General features: G+C 43.9%; 2 protein-coding genes across 5 annotated transcripts in view; one reads left to right on the forward strand and one right to left on the reverse strand.

The window, feature by feature from the left end:
• Positions 1-22,593, forward strand: part of mtor (mechanistic target of rapamycin kinase) — a 76,659-nt gene that overhangs the window by 15,390 nt on the left and 38,676 nt on the right. For all 4 annotated transcript variants that reach the window (XM_068596974.1, XM_068596975.1, XM_068596976.1 and 1 more), the window contains 10 exons: positions 1,024-1,274; positions 1,431-1,517; positions 2,893-3,060; positions 5,621-5,733; positions 6,055-6,217; positions 6,730-6,822; positions 7,108-7,254; positions 7,802-7,944; positions 8,203-8,365; positions 9,724-9,869. In XM_068596974.1, the coding sequence (XP_068453075.1) occupies positions 1,024-1,274; positions 1,431-1,517; positions 2,893-3,060; positions 5,621-5,733; positions 6,055-6,217; positions 6,730-6,822; positions 7,108-7,254; positions 7,802-7,944; positions 8,203-8,365; positions 9,724-9,869 (1,474 nt within the window). The remainder of the gene's footprint in view (positions 1-1,023; positions 1,275-1,430; positions 1,518-2,892; positions 3,061-5,620; positions 5,734-6,054; positions 6,218-6,729; positions 6,823-7,107; positions 7,255-7,801; positions 7,945-8,202; positions 8,366-9,723; positions 9,870-22,593) is intronic.
• Positions 12,332-15,555, reverse strand: angptl7 (angiopoietin-like 7). The gene is made up of 5 exons (XM_068598189.1): positions 15,195-15,555; positions 13,824-13,924; positions 13,550-13,744; positions 13,172-13,367; positions 12,332-13,075 (listed from the first exon to the last, which is right to left on the reverse strand). The coding sequence occupies exons 1-5, from the start codon at positions 15,553-15,555 to the stop codon at positions 12,903-12,905; spliced, it is 1,026 nt and encodes a 341-aa protein (XP_068454290.1). The 3' UTR covers positions 12,332-12,902.

The raw sequence follows: 22,593 nt of genomic DNA on the forward strand, positions 1-22,593 counted from the left end.
TTAAAGACAAGTTTTTCCCCCACCACCTAAAAGCAAACCACTAGTTATTTTAATAGAGGACTACATTAAAGTTGTTATGGTTTTCAAAGTTTTTTTTAATTTTCTTTTTTTTTTTTACGTCTGTATTATATTTTTAAAAAAAACAGGAAAACTGGTGTTTAATATTAAGACCAGCTGTGAAACACTGCAGACTAAATGCAGATATTTAATCTACAACACATTATTATTTATTATTATTGCTCAGATGTAAAGCAAATGCAGATTGGACCTCTAATCCAGACGGCAGTTGATTGATTTGATTGAGACCTGTAACCGTTTTTCACTTTTGGATTATGCAATGCCTCTTGTTGAGCACTGGTGCCTCATCCAGGAAGGTTTAGCATTTGCTGTAGAGAATTGTGGGGTAATGAGACAAAGGAGCACTTGAGCGGTCCTTGACGATTTGTATTACAGCCAGAAAGCCTCCCTTGGGTGATTGACAAAGGAGGAAAGTTTTTTTTTTAGCGTACCAATTGCTACATTGTGCAATGGCCTCAGTTCATTCAACATATTTACCGCTTGGTATATGTGTTTTTGTCCTATGCATCTTTACGTTGCGTTTATAAGGACCGCACGGATGCCTCTTTAAATACATCTGAGCAGAGCGCGATGGCTTGTGAAATACTGATAGCGTTAAAGGTCACGTCAGGTGTGTCCTTATTAAAAGTTGAGCTAAAGATGCGGCAATTCTCAGCTGTATTATGAGCAAAATCTTTGGAACGAGCGTGCTTGAAGTTTTGACACAGCTCCTGTCCCTCGTCCGGTGCAAGCTGGGATACGCTGTCTGTGGATGGACAAGATATTTCTTTGTCTAGTTCTGATCAGAAAGTGCTCTGATTTCAAATGATGTCAATAACAAGTGTGCTACTTGTTTCAGTTCAAGGACAATGATTTTTCTCACGGTTTTAAGGATTTCCCTCCCCAAAAAAATTGCCACGACATTTGTTTCATTGTGCAAATCTCACCATGTGCTCCTCCTTACAGCGGACTACAGCACCAGTGAGATGCTGGTGAACATGGGCAACCTGCCACTGGACGAGTTTTACCCGGCCGTGGCGATCGTCACTCTAATGCGCATCTTGAGGGACCCTTCACTCTCCAACCACCACACCATGGTGGTCCAGGCCGTCACCTTTATCTTCAAGTCTCTGGGCCTCAAGTGTGTCCAGTTCCTGCCGCAGGTCATGCCCACTTTCCTCAACGTAATCCGGGTCTGCGACGCCAGCATCCGAGAGGTAGGCAGCGGGACAGAATTCGAGGCTATCAGAATTCGGCTATCTGGTTGATTTTGTCGTTGGTTTACATCTGGTCAATAACGGCAGTTATTCTCATCATCAGCGAGTCCCTTACTCTTTTTTTTCTCCCTCATGTGTGCTCTTTTTGCTCTCCAGTTCCTCTTCCAGCAGATGGGAATGGTGGTGTGCTTTGTGAAGATCCACATCCGCCCGTACATGGACGACATCTTCACCCTCATCAGAGTGAGTAACTGTGTCAACAGGCCCGCAGACACTCCTCAACTGATCAACGAGTCATCCCGTGTTTTCCTGTGAGTGAGGCGAACAGCTGCAAACTCTTAATTGCACTCAGTTGTGCTCTCCCCCAGCCTCATTGGGAGCAACGTGTTCAGGCCCCTGTGATGAAGTCTGGCCACACGGCAGTACACGTCGTGTGGGGTATGGCACCAATCAACAAGATTAAAGAGACTCATTGTTTAGAATGCACTTGCACAAACACACTTGCACAAACACACTTGTCGATCACATAAACATATAGCAAAGCACGAAAATATCATATGACTGACTGGTAACACTGTTAGCGGCACTTTTATTTTTGCAATGGCGGCAACTCCTCCTGCAGAAAAGTAATTGAGAGAACTGGACCGCTGCACCTCAAGTCCCTCTGAGTTAATAAACGGCGAGTGAAACAAAGAATCTATTCATTTTTTGCTCCCGCGTCCAGATGAGGGGGCTGGAATAGCCATTCAGGATGTTCACTCGCTCCCGAGTCAGCTGCCACAGGAAGTTGGGGGCTACTCGAGACCTCTGGCCGCTGACGAAACACCTCCGCCAGATCTCACAGCTGAAGCCCATTGACTGATTGAAGCGTTGCGTGACTTCTAGTCCGCCACCTTAACTCCGATTGCAATTATCTGGAATGGACACGTGGCCGTGCCGAGTTTTACCCCGAAAAAACAGTGTGTCATAAGCCACACAGACGTGATGTCAGTCCCAGTTGACGGGAAATCGTCTCCGTTCCTCGCCATCGGAGTATCGTGAAACTCCCCGCTCGGCCTCTGGCGCGTGAGCGCTTCGACCGTCCAGGGGGAAGTCTGTCCAAATGTCTCTGTCACACTCGCAGCTCATTGATGGAAACACATTTTGACCCAATTCTTCAGCACCATACAAACACCACGTGAGGGAAAGGTGGATGAGGTAGTTCTTTATCCTAAGTGCTTTGGATGTACCCTCTGAATATTCAAAATTTATATTCAGAAATTGGATTCTCATGAATTGAGGTCACTCTTAATTTGACATATAACTCACTACAGCCACATCTGTCTCTTGGCTCAGATAGTATTAGTTTTGTGTATTCTTTTGAGGTCACACTGGACATTTGTGGAGAATTTCAATTCTAGGATTCTCTACAGTCTGACCTCCTACTATTATTTAATTGTGTATATATAGTATTCCTGTTAGAGCTGTGTAGTCGCAGAATGCCTTTTTGCTTGTGTGCTATACAAAGCAAAGACAGTAGTCGGATTAGTTTATCGTGTTTTTTTTTCCCCGTATTTTTTATCGTATTCTATATCATTGTATTCTAATTCATGCCAACATCTTCTGCTCTGTCCCGTAGGAGTACTGGACACCAAACAACCCCATGCAGAACACTATCATCCTTCTGATCGAGCAGATTGTGGTGGCACTGGGTGGAGAGTTTAAGCTCTACCTGCCTCAGCTCATCCCACACATGTTGCGCGTCTTTATGCACGACAACAGCACCGGGCGCAGTGTTACCATCAAGGTCAGTGCCATGCGGTGCAGTCCAGCTGGCTGAGTATCACGTATTCCTAATGTGCGAATGGTGTGTACAAAGGTTGAACCTTCTGTGTCAGAATTAATGACCGGATACATACAAATGTCAGAATTGGGATTGATGTTCTATGACGGCAGAGAGCTTTACGAGAACATTTATACAACAACATTAAGGACTAAAGATGAAACCTACAAATACATGAAGTCAGAGGAAGGGAATTTAATTTAGTTATTGAAGCTGTTTTGACAAAAACAAGTAAATAGATTATTTTAAATGACCTCATCTGTTGAGGAAAAAGCCTGGAAGATAAATACCCACAATTGTACACAATATTTTTTAACATTGTCATGGTAACGGAATATGTTGCAGGAAAGTGCTTTCCCATTCAGATTCACACCATGTGTACAGTCTCTCACACTCAAACCATTAAACAGTTCCCGAGGGTTTGGGGCCTGAGGGGCGGGTGGCGCTAACCGTTACAAAGGTCAATGACAGGAGCTCAGTCCGTAGGGATTGGTCCTGGGAAACGGAGTCCACGGACCAGTTGCTACAGAGGTCAGACGGGCAGCTGCAGAGGTAACGTTTACCTCCTGGGCACTGTTGAGCAAGACATCAAACCCATAACTTCTTAAGCACTTGACTCATTACTCCGACATTATCCACAAATAAACTAATAATGCAGATTTTGGTCTGACTGTGGCGCATGACTCCTCTTAGCAGGACCAACCCTGCGTGCCAGCGAGAGGTCTAGGAAAGGATAAAGATCACCAACTCATTTAGATTCAATTCTCGACAGTTAAAAAAATAGGTTTTACTTTTAGTTTTAATTGATCATGCCAGTGAAACGATATTATGCATCACTGCGTTATGTAATTTTTTTTCATGGCTAGACTGATAGATGGAGAACGTATGTCATAAATCAAGTTGAGAAAGGGCACTAACGAGATTAGAAAGCTCACGTCATATTTGAGTTGTAGTTTGAGTAGATAACTTAATTCTGCCTAAGCTGCCAAGGTGTGTGCATGTGTGTGCGCGCGTGTGTGTGTGTGTTTTTAAAGTGCTTCCATCGCTCCACGCTCTCTCAGAAGGAACAGGAGGTCAGTTGACTTATTGGGGTGCTGTTTTTGCTTCGTAGCTTCCGTCGATATCCATCAAACTCATTCAGGCCTCCAGCCGTTCACTTGCAATACAGCAGTTCAAAGACTGTATAGACCTGTACCTTACGCGCTCTCCTGTTTCAGCAGCTGCTGCCAGAATTTGTCGGGGTTCTCTCGGAACCCCTAAATCATGGTCTGGGCACAGACCACAAAGGCAGAATATCAAGAAGCGCGGCCACCTAGAGCTCTCTGCTCTGCTGCTGTTTTGCTTCAAGAGTCTGCTGTATTCGATAACCCTGCAGCCCACAGTCTGGATAGTCTATAACTCAGGCTCAGGTCCTGGAGCTTAATCTTAAGCACAGGACGGGGGTTCACAAAATGGGAAAGCCGGGAATTGGGTTACCCTCGAGTCCAAAGGAGAAGAAAAGAAAAACATACCTCCATCATTTCAAGGAGCTGTTGGGCCCGACCACCACCAAACCCCCTAACACGCACACTCGCACACCTCCACACCTCCACCTCGGCTTCCTGCTGTCTCGCCGTGCGTCATTCAGACGGGGGGATGGTGGCGAGCAGAAGTGGTCATGGTGTGAGGTGGGGGCTGGGTTTGCTTCAACATACGTCACCCTTCAAAAACCATCTATCCGCACATACTGCTCACACACATGCTCCACACAACATGATGTAACCATCATATGAAACTACAGGAGCCTTTTCTGGAAAGAAAAGTAAAGAAAACAATCACACAGTCAATGTAAATTATTACTTTTTATTTTTTTGCGCCTGAGCACTGCAGCCTCAGTGATCCCCCTTCATGAATTCATAACGTAATACTCACTCATGAATTCATATTGCTCATTTCAGGCTCATGTAGGCCACCCTGTGCTAGCTGGTTTGAAAACCGTGCCATTTGAATACATGTCAGATCTGTGATGAAACATGATCACAAAACATTCAACAAATAAATGACAGAGAGAGGAGTACAAACTTAGGCTAGATGCAATCAAACAAACAATAAGCCATCTCTCAGTAGGATCAGTGAGAACATTACTGAAAGCATTGGCAATCTGTTTCAGTAAAGGAAACAAAGCATTTTTAATGAAGCAAAATTATGACGCAAAATGGGTATTTAAAGCTAAATGAATCCATGAAAAGCTTTTCAACCAACTTGTTTAAATACACTTGGGACTGTAACGCGGACGTAATCAGACTGTCTTTGTGAATACTTTGACGTTTCAGGAACAAAATGAAAATTTTTTTTTAATAATAGTTTAAGACGATTGGGTCCAAATAAAATGAACCGGTACTAGTGAAATTGACGTCTTGGAGCCATCTGCGTGTGTCTAACATTGTGCAAGGATGTGTAAAAAAAAATCCCCAGATTTATTATGCATAATGCTGAAGGGACAGAGGTCAGCTTTAGTTTCAGTGTGTGCTCTCTTTTTTTGCAGATGCTTAACGCCATCCAGCTGTTTGGTGCCAACCTGGACGACTACCTGCACTTGCTGCTGCCTCCCATCGTCAAGCTGTTTGATGCCTCTGATGTGCCCCTGCAGGCCCGCAAGTCAGTGCGCCACATGGCCGTCCATGTGTCAATGTCGTCTTTGTTTTCAATTTAGCAAGATGTTCAAAAACCTCCTCTCGCTACATCTCACGCAGCAAATCTGATTTTGATTGTCTACACACTCACAAAAATGGGGAAAAAAAGAAAGAAAAACTCGCCAGAATGAAGAACAGGGTTTCCCGTTTAGTGTTCTTCACAGCGTAACATTTTTATTTGCACTTGTGTGTCTCGGGTCATGTCTCTCTGTCGCTACTACTGGGAAAGTGAAGCTGAGCGTTTTGTGTGTGTGTTTTATCTGTTTTTCCCCTCTGTGTGGCCCAGGGTTGCCTTGGAGACTCTGGACCGGCTGACGGAGTCCCTGGACTTCACCGACTACGCCTCACGCATCATCCACCCGATCGTTCGGACACTTGACAGCACGCCCGAGCTGCGCGCCACCTCCATGGACACCCTCTCCTCACTCGTGTTCCAGTTGGGAAAGAAGGTAGCCCCAGTTGTCCCTACGGGGCTCCCATTTAGATCATTTAGACTGCTCTTCAAAAGACTACTTCCAGCCTTCCCGCTGCTGCGCTACACATGAACACCGCTTCGCTAAACCCTCCACCATCGCACCAGTCTTAATTACCAGTACTTCCCGCCAGACTGCTGATGTCATTGACCATTTGGCGGCAGGGGGGGTTGGTGTTTACGAGGCTGGGTGAGGTCACGTTTACCCTTCCCTTCCCCCGAGGCCAGCCCCTCCCTTATCCCTCATCCCTCCTATGGTTTTGGGGCCTAACCTCAGAAGCACCGGGCCACGTGCAGCCTCGTCTGGCTGCCAAAACGTGCAGGGGAAGCTTTTGATCTGAGACTTGTGGTGGTTCAAGACAAGTGCAGGTTTTTTTTTAGTTATTTGGCTTCTGGTGTCTGGGTGGGGGGGAGCAAGCCAGACTTAACCACATTAATCACTTGTACACCCTTTTATTTACTCTCCTTCTTTGTTCCCTCCTTTCTTAGTACCAGATCTTCATCCCCATGGTGAACAAAGTGATGCTGAAGCACAGGATCAACCACCAGCGCTATGACATCCTCATATGTCGCATCGTTAAGGTGAGTCCCCCCAATATAGCAGGTTGTTTTCTCAAAAAACATATGCGCCCCCCCTGAATTAATTGTTCTTTGCCTTTTGCCCAGTCAGGCCCAATCAATAGAACCCACACAGAGTAACTGCACATGGTCAGGCAATAAATTACAAAAGTCATCACCATGCTTTGTTTATCAACAGTTCAAGGAAATGCACTTCAACAGTCATAAAACATGTTTTGAGACCTCACTCAACTGTGTGTGTGTGTGTGTGTCTGTGTGTGTGTCTGTGTCTGTGTGTCTACATTATAGGGCTACACTCTGGCTGAGGAGGAAGAGGACCCTCTAATCTTCCAACATCGCCAGCTTCGTGGTAACCAAGGCGATGCTCTGGTCAGCGGGCCGGTGGAGGCGGGGCCTATGAAGAAGCTTCACGTCAGCACCACTGCACTCCAGAAGGTCAGAAGAGGGGTTATTGACATTTGGTGCTTTGATAGCGAACGGTAACGCACGCAGGTCCGTTGTTGATTTCACTGGCGTGGTTGTGTACAAGAAACAGCCGACTGTTTAGCTAAAGTGATGACATACAGACCAACAGAGCAGCGAAGAATTAAAGGGAAAAACCTGCCCAAATGAGCTCGAGAAGCACAATGAACTCAGGTGCTCCCATTCAGGTCACAAGGGGTCTCTGAATACTTTCATGAATTCGAAAGTGATGTGAATCATATGCTGTGGCCTTCACAGTCACTAGATATCAACAGGGCTCTCCGCCACTATCATCAAAACGCCAAATGAGGCAATCTTTTGGGGAGAACTCTGTTTTCCTTCTTTGGAACGTCTTACCACAAGTAGTAAAAACACAATTTATGTGTCCATCTCAGCCAGATGAGCCCCCACACACACACACGCGCGCACACAGACGCAGACGTTACCTGTGACACTCTGGGGAAACGGTGCTGCTCCCACGTAGTTCTCAGTGAATGCTGAGCTTTCTGTCTCTCCACAGGCTTGGGGTGCAGCCAGGAAGGTGTCCAAAGATGATTGGCTTGAGTGGCTGAGGCGCTTGAGTGTGGTCCTGCTCAAGGAGTCGTCCTCACCTGCCCTGCGGTCGTGCTGGTCTCTGGCGCAAACCTATATCCCTCTCGCCAGGTCAGGTCTACCGCTCTACCTCACTTCCTCTCTCCTGTATTTCAATTTCATTTTTTCTACTGTCTGTCCTTTTTCAGTCCACGTCAACGATAGTCCACCACAGCAGAACTGTTCATATAATTGCCATGCTAATGCAAGCAAGCTAATCTCGCTACTTGATTGATTTGCTGTTCCCCCAAATTCAGTTAAGACCTGTTTTTTTTGTGTGTGCACAATATCATATTGTGACCGTGCGTTTGCTGTTTCTGTGGTCCACAGGGACCTGTTCAACGCCGCCTTCCTGTCCTGTTGGTCCGAGCTGAGTGAGGACCAGCAGGATGAGCTCATTCGCAGCATCGAGTTGGCCCTCACCTCCCAGGACATCGCTGAGGTCACGCAGACTCTGCTCAACCTGGCAGAGTTCATGGAGCACAGTGACAAGGTAAGCGGTGCGTCGCAGCTACTTTACACCACAGAATCACTGTGAAATCGTGTGGTTTTATGAGACTGCTTGCAGGTCTCTCGCATTTTCTAAATTCAAGTTTTGATATTACATAGTGCATTTTAAACTGGCGGTCTATGAAGCTTTTCCTGTCTTATTGAGTTTAATGTCAAAACGCCCACCATAAATTGACAAGATGTTATTTATTACGACCCATGACTCAGCTCAAACTTGTCCTTTTTCCAGCTTTTTCAGACAAACTGCCCCTTTTGGGAACGAAACATGCGTGCTGCGTGACGTTGAAGTACCGTTTGAAATTAGCTGTACTCCTCTGTACCGCTGGCAATGCTGCAGCAATTAAACCGCATCTGCTTTAACGTTGTCTTTTGTGGAAACATCGATGATGGTTCACTTGGCTCTGATGTCTTCAAGGTTTTTCTCTGTCATCAATGTATCTTCACACTAAGTTGTGCGTGAAAGCACTCCGTGTTGTGAGCTGACGCATCTGCCGGAAAATTGGGAATGGTGCGTCAGATGCAAAACAGAGCGTATGACCACAAATAACAGAACCTGCACAGAGGCGCTCCGGAAATGATGTACCAATGTAAAAAATCAAAACAAGAGGAAACCAAGTCTCCTTGTATGCCTTCTCATTTTGTGCCGACACCCTTGCTACGTTTCATCATGGTCGGGAAAACCTGCGTCACTCTGCAAACTGTGGTTTTCGGTGCTAGGTGGTATTCAAACAGATTATGGTTGCAGGTTTGAAGCTGGCCCAAAAACTGCACTCCATTATGCTTCTTAACAATTATTCAGAAGTCGCAAGAGGAGAGCTGAGCGGAAACCATTTCGGCTGCTGTCATTGTGATAACAACATAAACGGGAGCAGATAACACTTTCAAACCACAAAAAAAAAAAAGAGTTAACAGAGAAAACCTTTCACAAGTGGCCTCTGTTTGACCGAACATGTTGAGCTAATTAGTGACGAAGCTGTTAGGTTGAGGGCAGAGACCGTCATGGCCGAGTCATGATATATTATTTCAGTAGGGTTACCCCCAGCTGTGAGGCTGCAGTAGAAACAGACATAAAGTGTCCGGTTCCAAGCCAGTGGAAAGAAGGGCATGATCTGTTTTCTCTAGGTTACCAGACGACCTTTTGCACGTTAACTCAATTGCAACGAGAAGCTACCTTATTTCGCAGTAATTGCATTATTGTGTTTAATAAAGTGTCCAGTCAAATAATAGGTTCTGTCGATTGTCACAAAAATTAAAGGCAGATGGAGCACAGTGGTGTTCATTTTAAATTTCATTTTATTCAGAGCAGCAATTCATTACGTGCAATTTGTTTTCCTTTTCCAGGGCCCTCTGCCACTCAGAGATGATAATGGCATCGTGCTGCTTGGCGAGAGAGCCGCCAAGTGTCGTGCCTACGCCAAGGCTCTGCACTACAAAGAACTAGAGTTTCAGAAAGGGCCGTCTCCTCTCATCCTGGAGGCTCTTATCAGGTAGGTGGTCTGAAATTTTTTAAAAATTATTTTTAAAACTGTGAGACGTTGCTCTCACTCTTCATCACAGTATTTGACTGACAACACCAAGCACACATTTGTTATTTACATAAAAAAGGGAGTGTAGTCTCTTAAGTTTTTTTTTAAAGTTAAGTTCGAGTAGAGTCAAAGGAACATGTTGTTTCTTCAAAGTTAGGATTTAATTTCTTTGTAACTTTGAGATCATTACATAATTCTGTGTCCGTGGGAGGTCTCTTCCTTCGGGTGTAGATTCATTTGAGTCACAAAACCTTATTTGACAGGTGCCTCAGTGATAAACAGTGACTGAATTATAAATCATTACTTCAAGACAAAACATTAAACCGATCTCTCAAAGTCAATTTTTATTCAAATATATACACAAGAAATGATATTACATATATCTTCCTATAAGCCTTTGATATCTTCCGTCATCTTTTCCATCCTCCTTTCTCATCCTTCTTTATTTCTTTGCCTTTGGCATGGCATGGAGAAATCTGTTTTCCAGCCATCTAATTGGACGCTTGCCTCCTTTTCATCTACGAGTGTCTGGACGTGTGTTTCTCAGGGGCCTGTTTTCAATTTCTCAGGAGCCTTGATGATGATGAATGATGGGAGCCGGTACTCTGGTGTTTTCAATATTCCCATCTGGTTCTCACCTCTCCAGGATTTCCCATAAAAAAAGATCCAGAGGCTGGTGTGCAAAACGCACCATGTAATCGCTGGCTCTACTGAGTCGCCGCCTTATTGAAAGAAAAAAGAAAACAACAAAAAACTGATGCACACTTTTTTGATGACAGGAGGCATCGTCACTGCTTTTTCGGTACCTGATGAGTCATGGTGTTTGTAGATGAGTGTGCGATTATTTCAGGGAAATAGAGATTTTTCATATATTCACAAATGGACTTTCAGTTAAAATTCAAAGAATTCAATCTGAGTAGGTGACACTCATAATAGAACATATTTTTACGAGTTGTAACTGGTATGAATAATGTGTGAAGGATTTTTAAGAAAATCCAAATAATTAGCTTGTGGTTAACGATATTCACAGGCCCCATAGCTGTGGACAGAGCCAGGAAACCAGTCACATTTTCCCCATTTAACCCCGCAACAGAAGAACATTGTCAATTGAGCATTTGGCGAATGGTTTTATTGTACATCATGCTGGGTATTTAAATTTACTTAAATAAGTAATTTCTTAATTTCATTCATATAATGTTCTACAATTTGACAATCTTCATTAACAATGGGGCGAAAAGTGGCGCTACAGATAATATAAAGGTCTGAAAAAGTGCTCCTTCATTTACATTAAGTGTAACTATGACTTTTGTGCCTCCGTCCAAACTGGCTACTAAAGCTGTGCATTCTTTGCATCTGGACCATGTGTTAATAATAAACGAGTAGCCATAATGTTACCAGCTCTATGGAACTGCTTAGAAATGGAAATATATAGTATGTATGTAGTTTTATCAGCTGTATAGGTGGCTACAAACTAACACAGGGACAGGATGCACAGAAGTTTGGTTTTATATAAAATCTACATTCCAAAGGAAAGTGAGGTGAACGTGAGATAGTGTAATCACATGACCAACTTTTTAAATGCGCACAAAATAAATTCCACGTGTTTCCTTAGGCTTTACTCCGCCCGTTAGGATATTTGGATAACCTTTAGATGGTATAATTCATTTCCACGTGATGGCTTCTGCTCAGAGGTCAAGTCACATTCACCTTAGCTCATCTTCATCAAATAACAACTGACCCATTTACTAAAGTTTAACTCCAGAAAGTGTATTGTGTGGTGCGTTGCCCCCTCACGCCATGCGCCACTCTTCAAGGTCTGTGTTTGTTGTTTAGGTCACAAGTTAGAATATTTTTAAACACTAGAATAGAGCAGGTCATTTGTCATCCAAAGCCCCCACCCCTTTTTTTTCTGGGTCCTTCATTCCATTGTGGCTATTTCCTTCTAAGGGGAGGGATAAATGTCCCGCTTTAATTAGATGTTTACCCTGACTGTGTCACCTTGTTAAAGGAAGAGAATTTCACAAAGCCTGCTACCACTGAGCCTGTATAGGCAGTGCTCCCCGGCTGTAGGTATTTAAACGCTCTGAAGAATTCTTTGCTGTTTCGAAGCGTAGCAAAATGACATTATTGTTTTCAAGGTAGTAAACCTCAAGGTAGTTTAACTCGCTGGCAGAATAGAGAGTGTGTGTGGTCCTCATTCTTGCATTTGTCTAAGGAGCCCTGGGACCTTTGACCGATATGTCATAAGATGGTCGAGGGGCCGGAGGTCTGTTGCTCAGGGCCAATATGTTGCTATTACTGGACATGAATGGGACACAAGACATTGTGTTGCTATCGGACATCGCTACATATCAACCTGATGGGCGATTAACGTTGGATTGCCTGTATGACACGGGTTGTGCTGCCATGTTTCGTTTAAAAAATATGTTTATTTTCTATCACATAAAACGACATAATTACAGAGCTGTACACATTTTACAAATGACACATTTCCATCATCAATGGTTAGGGTTTTATAATAAAAGGCAGCGTAATTCATAGGAAGTGCCTTTGGTGGTTGATCCCATTCCAGCAACTCACAAAGATCCCTTTTCTTTTTTGTATTAGTTCCTACCAGTCCTTAATGATTTATACCTGAACCAGACTACTCTGGACGGATTCTTGCTACGATCCTTACATGTGTTACTTGTGTTAACTAAAAAATACATCCTAGTGCTTTCAAGACAAACGAGAGAAGGAATCAAAATCCAGTCACCCTTACGGGACAGTGGTAAAAGAGCATCTATTAAAGCATTTGAAAAATAAAATAATTTTACTGATAAATACACAAAATTAACTACAATTTACAATCAAACACGGCAACAGACATGACACACTCATCTGACTGAAACGTAACCAGACCATCACAAACTACATTTTCATTGCTTTCGCATTGCGAGATCGTTCGGCATTCACGCGTGTCATCTCTGGTCCAGCGCGCCACGGCTGAAGCACTTATGGTTGAAAGTCCACGGGCCGAACCTTCATCTCTACTTTCTTGAGGGAGTAGTTGGACCCGTGCCAGCCGTACCAAGTGATACCATCTGGGTTCTTCGTTATGTGCTGACCGTAGCGATAAAAAATGCCGTTCAAGTTTGAGTCAGTGCAGCAGTTGTACCAGTAACCACCTGGGAGGAGAAGAGAAAATAATATTTAGACTTAATGTTGATCGAAGTGAAATGCCTACCTGTAATGTTGAATGTAAATGGATCGCTTCGGTTTACCTTTGCGCAGGGAAGCACAGTGGTCCACACACTTGTCGTTGTCCTTGTTGGCGGTGCTGAAGTTGGTGTTGTTGTGGTAGCGCAGCGAGTCTCCAGCATTCCCGCTGTAGTTGGCGACGAAGAGTTTGTAGCTGTTCAGCTCGTTACTCACGGTGAAAAAGCCGTACTCGGCGTAGCGCATCTCCCCCTGCCAGTCCTGTGTTGGGAAGCATACACAACCGGATTTAGAGAGGGACAGTTACATACAGCCAAAAGCCACTTTGATTTATTCTTCATCTTCCCGAAATCGATTCATGTGTTAAACGTTTACGCATTGGTTTACGTGTTTTCTCGCTCAGCCCGAGTTCACACCAGTGCCATGTTTTTTCCGACACGTACCTCCATCTCAATCCGGAGCACACTGGGCTGCCTCGTTAAACGGAAGATGTGGTCGTTGCCGAGCCAGAAGTCTCCACGGATGGATCCAAATCCGTTTTTGTACTGCTTCCAGTCCCGGTGGAATGATGTGAGGCCAACTTTGCGTCGTTGGATCAGAGTCCAACCACCTCCGTTTGTCTCCATATCGCAGAAGACCTGAAAGTATTTATCAAGATGTAATAGACTGCAGATGCCACACGACATGCAGAGTACCAGCTCTTGGAGTGTAACTTACGCTCAGCTCAGGTGTGCCCAGAAACTCATCTTTAGGCAGTTTGTACTCGCCAGAGATTTTGTAGTTCTTACTGTACAGGGATGCGCAGTTGTATATGGCGTCTGGAGGGGGGAAAAAACAAACAAAAAAACAATTTCTTTAGTTATGATGAAACCATATGTTGTTTAAAAAATGTCAATGTCATGAATTCTAACAGCTTAATGGATATCTGAGTGATTGGGCAGATGCAAAAGTGACCTTTACCCCCCACTAAAAGCAAAATGGATCAAAACAGAGTGGAACCACAGTTCTTCTATTTCACTCCCGTCACAGTATGGCGATGCCATTAATATACCGATGAGATCACTATGGAGCAACAAGCCCAATACTTAAAAAATAAAAGTCTGTGTGAATGAGAGAAAAAAGAGATGGAAACCTTCAACTTCTTCTAATCTTTACATCCCTTCCCGTTCGGCCCTGCCGTCTCTAATTTACTCCAGCTTTGAGGAAAAAGGCCCCTGTGTTCCCTTTGCCAGTGACATAAACGTGGCCCTGCTCGACCACACAGTTAAGGGTATTGACATAATAAAACTACGTCATGCCTGGTTAACCTCTCTGCGGCAGCCAGCACTGATTAGTGGTGTGTTAAAGTTGAGCTGAATGTCGGACATGATTTGGCTTTGATGGAAGTTCTTTATTGACAGCCGCGCAGATGGGACTCCAAATAAATGCTTCAGACCGCTGTCGGAGCCGCTCGGAGAGAAGGCGCGTGTACTGTAATCTGTGCCTGGCAAGCAATGCACAGCATTTTGTTGAGACTCTTCATGTAGCCATGGATAAGACTGAATATAGCTTTTCCCAGCTGAAATAAATATATAGTGTCTTATCCTCTTCGAGGACTGTTTTGGAAAGTTTAGTTACTTTTTGGAAATGATGGTTTATGAATAGTTTTTTTGTTTTATCTTAGGTCGTTATCTACCAGGTATTTATCTTTTCAATTTAAATTCAGTGCCCTCCTGAGTAAAAAAAATGCCAATGTAATGTAGTCAAATTGAGGGTGATTAACCTGTAATAGGTAGACAGACGGTACACTTTTAAGTTCGGTCTTGTCTGAAATCTTTGTCCGTATGTGGAAATAATTTGTCTGTGAATTTGACAACAGCTGGCTAAAGAGTGCAAAGAGGCAGGTTGCTCAAATATGTGATGGAGTCACAGATGGGTCTGTTTTTCCCCTCCCACATGTGAGCACTTTACAGCCTCTCTCCAGGTCTTACTTTTCTGTCTATAAATTGCTTTCACGTGAGTACGATTGAGCAAAAAATATATGCTATTGACACCAACCATCTGCACACAACTTCATTCTCTGCTCTACTAACAGCTTCCCATGCTCACCTGATGAGGTCTGGGTGGCAGACTGCAGGGTTTGCAGCTGCATGATCTCCACGCGGTTGTTGATCTCCGAGTACTTGCTCTCCGCCTCTGTCACCCGGGATTCTTGCTGCCGGTTCTGCTGGTCCAGATCCATTATTTGCCTCACAATGCTCATCAGGTCCGTCTCCTGCTTGCGACTCATCTCCTCGAGGAGGCTGGTCAGGTTGGCCACCTGCACCTTGAGAGAGCGCACGTCATCGCAGCACTGCGCCTTGGGAGGCTTCGGAGGCGTCAGCCTCTTCCTGGGACTTTGGGCCCACGTCTCGGCCAGCAGGAGCAGCGTGACCCCCAGGGCCACTACGCTCACGTTCACTTTTGCCATCTTCTTATCGCAAAAGTCCGGAAGGGTCGCGAGCCTTACGATTCAAGTTGCTGTGATTGTCCCCGTGGAAGGCCCTCTCTTTCTGGGAAATGTCAAACGGACAACAGCTGTGGCCGACCAGTTGAGTTGGAGCTCCTCTTTGACCAACGGCTCACCCAAGCTCTGTCTTATTTCCCTCTGTGAAGCCCTCCTCTGCCTGAACATCTTAAATATTTTTGCAGGAGGGTCCTCCCCTTTCTCTCCTGGTGCGCACCAGTCACCGAGCTGACCCTCTCCAACCTTCAGGGTGGAGGGCCTTCCCCATCCCTCCTCCCACCACCCCCATGCGCCCTGCCCCACTCTACCCCCCCTCCCCCCACCCCACCCGTCCGGCCCCCTCCCCTCACTTTCACTCATTCCACAGAGGCTTCGACCACGTTTCTCCACTCTTCGTCGTTCAGGTGTCGAGGGTTTATTAGGCCGTGTTGAGCCTCCGCCTCGAGGGGCAACATATGGAGCCACGTTGAAATGACACAAAGACTACTGTCCGAACTCGTTGCGCTTCCAGTTACAAGCCAGCCGCTTTGTAGAATGTGAAAAAGCGAACTTTTGAATACTGTGACATTTGAAGTAATTTAGCCGCACAGAAACATTTCTCACAACCTTTTAATACCTGTTTTTCAGCTTTCAAGCAGTTCCATGTAATTTCCTTCCCTGTCTTCACACCCAAATTACCCCGTTATTGAGGGGGTTTTACTATATCTCTGAGGCCAACCTTTTCTTCATTAAATTGGGTTCTCACATGCCAAGAGGTGAGTGAAGTCACTAAGCAGTCTTAATTGTAGGTTAAGTGTTCTATTGATGCTACCCGTTTTGGCAGATGTTGAAACAGGCACGTTTTTCCTCTGAGCCTTTCGGCATCAGATTTCAGAAGGGTGTTGATGCAAGGAGAACGGCTCCGTGAAACCTTCAGGATAACACAAAGCCAAAATTCAGTTTCCATTTAGCGGAAAGTATTTGTTCAGGAGAGGACCGGCAAAGTCTGAGTGTGCTGTCTACATGTGTAAAGGCTTAACATTTTGCCATCACACATGCACTTTATTTTTTTAATAAGTAGCTAAAATGGTTTACTGTTACCCACTAGAGAACAACAGAATGAGGTGGTATTCGTAAGAATAACAGAAGGCTGCTTCCTCCTCTGCGTTATAGCACAGACAACACTGATATTGGTTTTCGTGTTGCTTTACCGCCACAAAATCTATTTCAAGAAACCAATTTAATAGAAATACGGGAAGCATGGGAAAGGAAAGTGTAGTTGGACAAATAGCCACATAAATATTCCATTTTCCTTTTGTATTTCTTTGTATTCTACTGTGACCTTACTAGAGCTTAAACTATTAACAGAAGATTAAACAATTATTATTTTTAACCTTTAGTTTATTTGGGGGAGTTTTACATTGACCATGTCAGTAAAAATATGTTTTTTATATACTGTGTGAATGTATGTATGTATGTATGTGTGTGTGTGTGTATATATATATGTATATATATATATATATATATATATATATATATATATATATATATATATATATATATATATATATATGAGTGCACATAAAGTCGGGTACCTTCATTATTTCTGCAGACGTACAGTATAATGGTCTTGAAGTTGTGCTGATGACGGTCCTTTTTACTGAAAGTTCTTGTCACTTTTTGCACATGCAATAAATGCGTTGTTTTTCCGCAGAGCCGCGTTGACCCGTGGAAATTGACCTTGAATGTGGATTTGACCAGGTCACTCTGCCTGTCTGAAAAGGTTACAAAAGAGCTTTGTAGAGTGGTTCATAGCAGGTTAAATGTTAAAATGTGTGTACTGTATAGTGTTGTAAGGAAAACACTCACATGCACTGAAATGATCTTTGGGTGCGGTGAATTTTAACACCTCCAATTGTGGGAGACACAAAGCAACCTTGTACCAAGGAAAAGTGTTTTGTTGGTAGATTTAAAGCACGAATTATAATTTTTCCCCGCTGAATGTGGTGCGTTTTTGTGTGGCTCAATGACGCCGTTTGCAAAATTCCTGCTCCTGGCTCACCTTCGCCTTTTAAAATGTCTGACATGCCAATCACTGAGTGGAGCCGTGAATATTGCACCTTTCCGATGTCAGAGATCAGAGAGGCTTTCTTGAATCTCCATTCTCTGGAATTTCTATCTCATCCCAGCTTCCCAGAGGAGCTGCCAGCCCTGCCAACTTAGAGGAGACGCCTTTGGAGATTAGGCCAAGGGGGTGGGGAGGGTGAGGGTGTATGCCTTCGGCATTGAGACAACAGATCATGCATGACTTTTATGATACTCAACCATGTGTGATCATTGCTATGCAAAATAGATGAACTGCTATAATGAAGTGCCAGAGTATGCTGTAAATACAGGGAGTTGTGCGTAATAGTAACTGAGACATGGCTGCAACAGGACATTCCTGTCAGTATTTACTTGAACTGAATAGTTTTTCCCTTTCTGCTCATGGACACTAATGCAGTGTCTGGAAAAGACAGGGATTCACAGACGAAGAAGAAAAGTTGAACTATGAGTATTGAGTATTTCTTTCTCTCTGGGACGGCTGCAGCTCACGGGGAGAGTGGTCGTCGTCCTAAAACCAACAGGCAGCACACTGCTCCTTAATTACTTAGGATGAGTTAAATGCAGAGAATAGTTTCCCCAATGGGGATTAATAAAGGATACTTTCTTTCTTGAAACCACAACAAAGCCTTTGAAGACCAGCGTGTTTGCCTTAAATGCACCATTCTGGTGCCAGATCTGGTGTGCGCGTGAGCACAAAGGATGCAACGCACATTCCTGCCAAATGTTTGGCAGGTGACCCTCTCTTTCACTCCTTTGGTCGGGCAAACAAATGTGGAGTTTTGATTGTTCTGCTCAGCATCATCTTTGTTTCATGGAAAACGCGGTTTGGAGCACAAATTCCTGAAATATGACATAATTAGGACATGGTCTGTTATTGCTTTGATGCTCAACATTTGGATGCGCACAACTCTTCCTTTTTCCGGGTACTGGGCTCCTCGAATATTACGGGCCACTTTTTTTTTTTTTTTTTAATACAGCTGGTCACTGTTTTGCAATTTTCCATTTACTCCTCCTTTTTTTTATGTTGACATTTGCTTTTAGTTTCCTGTATTTGTTTGATTTGTGAGACGCATATGGTAATAATAAGCCATTTGTTGTCTTCATACGGACATAATAGCCTTCATGTTTAGTTTGCGGCAATGTCTTTAATTGCAGATTCTGCTCTCTGGTTAGATCATAAACATGATCCTCCTCTAGATTACCAACATTCATCAGAAATATAACAGCTCTCCAAAATGTCATGGTCAGCCAATATTTATGTGGCTCCGTCACAAGAAACCTAACTGCCAACAAATGCGATGATTGTAGAGTGAGTTCAGTCACCACATGATGTTCTCCTGGTCTTACCTTTGCATTATATTTTATAAGTTGATATCCGCCAGAGAGTAAGGTAATTGAGTTAGGATGAGCATCGTTGTTGCTGTGATGTGATAAATTTAATCAAGTTACAATAATCACTAGTTCCAAATCCGTTGGCAATAAAAAGACGGCAGAAAGGTTACTCATCCCTTACTTTTAAAGTTTTCTTTATTTTAATTCTTCATTATGTTCCCCCAAGCGTTTAATTATTAATATTCCCTCAGTTGGAATGTTTCTAACTCGTAATGTGACATTAACAATCTGATGTTTGATGGTTGTCGTGCTCATTGACGTCTCTTTTTAAGTCTTAATCCAGAGTCATGGATGCCAGATCCTTTTCGGCAAAAGGTGGATAGTTTTCCCTACCTGGATTTCTCTTTTAACTCTTACTGCTCTGTGAGTCACCTCTCACTCTCCAGCACTGCATTCCAGCGGCATCCCTTTCCTCGGGTGCTGGACTCTGTCATTGAGATGCTGTTTTATATGTTGAGCGCCACGCTGTTTCCCCCCCTCAGAAACAGCTTCTTTAAACAGCATTCGCCCTCTAACTATGTCTCACCAGACTCTGTGTGAAGAATGCACGGCTCCTCTTAACATTAGAGGCATTCACTGAGCTCTAACCAAAGCCCCCTTCTTTATATGACTTCCTCTGGAAGCCCACACATTTCATTGAACAGATTCTTTCCTTTACCCTCTGTGACAAGTTGGACACCCCGCTGTGCTATTTGCGGCCGTCGTCTATCTTTGATAAAGGCGGGCTGAAAAAACAAAGATTTTTCTTGACATTTTTTTTAATCAGAACGTTCTCACAGACCGCTATGGTGTCCCTAAATATACTGGAAAAACGTTTTGTAATCAGACAGGGGCCGCCGGGGCCAAGCTGTCAGCGGAGCGCTCATGGGTTCAATTACAGGAAAGGCAGGAGGTGAGAGCGGGAGCCAGTGGATTCCAACCCTTCTATCTCAAAACTTTGAATTACATAATCTTTATTAAAAGTAACCTTTTCCACCTGTCGGCCCTGTCCGTGCAGAAGAGCCTCAGTCTGAGTTGTACAAAGTGTTTCGGGTGGCTTATTGAATGGATGATATTTCTCTAAAAGAGCATGCGCCTGATTTGTAAATCAATAATTATCGCAGCCCGTGTGAAGATGAACCAAACCCATCAAGAGATGATAGTTATTCAATTTGAAGGACCATGTCTTTTCTGAATATAAGATTTAGTAGTTGGATATGATATTGGTGGTTACTTTCTCAGAGACTTGTTTAATTATTAGCACACCCCCTAAAGCCTTTATAAAATGACCATGTAAGGGATATTGCCTTAAATTGAGACATGTAAGGCAAGTAGCTGAGTTGCCATGGAAATAGCACAATGGATAACGATCTGCAACTCAGTGAAACCTGGTCACGTACAGGAGGAGAAATAAACTGTTCCATATTTCCCGTAATGAAGGAGGCAATATGCACCGGGGTCTCCCGCTCTGAGGCAGACTTGATGCGCTTGCAGAGCACGGAGAGGTCTGGTGGCTTAAGCCGGTGATGGCTACCAGGTGGCGTCCATTGTCGCACTGCGCATGCCAGCGAGGCAGCGGGCCGTCCGCTCGCCACGCTGCAAACCAGTCGGGCAGCCGCCGCCGCCTCACTTCTTCAGAGACGTTTCGTGACATTGGGATGTAAAAAATTGCTGCTTTACGGAACAGAAAACCAAAACCACTTCTGTAACCATTAAGTGGTTTTCATTGTCTTTGGTGGGACATCAAGTACTTTTTTTTTTTTTAGCTGTGTTGGTATGAGAGAGATGTCAGGCATTTAACCATTAAATAAAGTGACTAGAAATGCAAAAACCCTTGCGGCCTATGAATTAAAAAAAAAACGATGGAACCACTGGAAGTATGCAGACTATGAATATATGAATGCTAGGTGGTGCTCTGCTACTTTCGTGACTGTTGTAATCCTTTCAGTTTAAATGAGACAACGGAACATAACCCCGCTGTTGACGAATCAGTTCTTGCGTGAGTCACTTAAAACACAACGACGCCAAGTGGCATCTTTCATTTGGAAGTATTTCATGGTTAATTTCACTGGAAATGTAGTCAATAAGTCTGAATAATGAATATGTCTTTCAAAAAACACATAATACGGATCTCTCTCACATAGCAACAGCAGCATTCTGATGAGGTAGCTGGGTGGGGGGTGTTGGGGTGGGGTTGGGGTTGGAGGGGGTTGGAGGGGGTTGGACACCACTTGAGACACTTTGTTCTGTTGGCCTCTTGACCTGAAGGTGAGGAGCCCAAGAGACACATTCTGCAGTGGTGTCCCAATGCGGTGTTAGTGTGGCGTAAACAGGCGTCGAATGGTTTCTCCGGCTGATTTCTTTATGGCCCCCTAACACGCCTAGCTTCCTTGAGGAAAAGCAGAAAAATCTTGGGAAATGATGTAATAGACGATGGACCATTTTTTTTCTTCTTTTTCTCAACGTACCATTTCTTAATGTTTTCAATATTTGCATCACCCCTGGTAAATAAGTAAAATAATAGTGTCTCCTTTTCCCTCGTCCAATGCCACATTCCAAAGTACTAAGCTTTAAGATAAGCTTCACCGAGAGAGCTGATTTTGGTCATTTCGAGGAAGTAGTTTCAAGTCAAGGGATACTAAGTGTTTCCCCATGCGGCGGCATCTGTTCAGCCATGAAACAACCACCTTCTTGTCTCGAACGATTTTCAGAGAAATGGGAGACAAAGGGCCAGTGAGAGAGCCTGTCAGAGATGAGTTCAGCCCCGCTTCAGCCCCACACATCCCGGGGCAACGTGGAAGGAAGTGGGTGAGGTAACCACCTTCCTATGCCTCTGTGCTCATCTTGAGCAGTGATGTAGTGCTGTTTCTCAAGGCACGCAGGGGTCGAGACCGGCATCCCATGATGACAACGCGTCGCTCGTTATTTCCATAGCAGATGTGCGCATGCCAGCCCGGAAGATTTATGTTGCGTTCAGGTATTATAAGTTTTGAGATTCTCGCTCCTTTCAGATTCCATGTGGTCTGTTCAGGCGCGTTGGTTACGTCAAAACATTTATCAAAGCATCGTATCGCTGAGCTTCAAATGGTTTGATGACGGTATAATGTAGGATGTCCTTATCCATCGGCTGTATTGCTTAGTGGAATATTTTGATACTTCAACATTTGATACTTTGTCAACTATTTCTATTCTCTTTGCACTTGAATTATTTCTTTCATTTTCATTCCCTTTGATTCTTTTTTCTTTCTTCCCTCAAATGTTTAAATTTATTTGCCGAAGGTAAAGCATGTTGATTTGTTTGAAAGAGGTTATAGAAATAAATTGCCTTCCATGGCTTCATAACTCAGCCTCATGCCGCTAAAAAGAATGTCCAGCTGAAAAAATAGGAATCTTTTTGGGCCATTAATGTCAATCATTTTCTAATTGCCCGTGACTGAGTGGGATTGTTGGTTTATTTTCTGGACAGAGAAGGAAAACAAAGCTAGTTCACGCTACATTTCTCACTGTGATTCAATGAACAAAGGAGGGTCTCTTGAAGCGAAACAT

Source organism: Clinocottus analis, unplaced genomic scaffold, assembly GCF_023055335.1.
Source record: "Clinocottus analis isolate CAN_PGR_092001 unplaced genomic scaffold, fCliAna1.0.p SCAF_4, whole genome shotgun sequence".
Classification (NCBI taxonomy): domain Eukaryota; kingdom Metazoa; phylum Chordata; class Actinopteri; order Perciformes; family Cottidae; genus Clinocottus; species Clinocottus analis.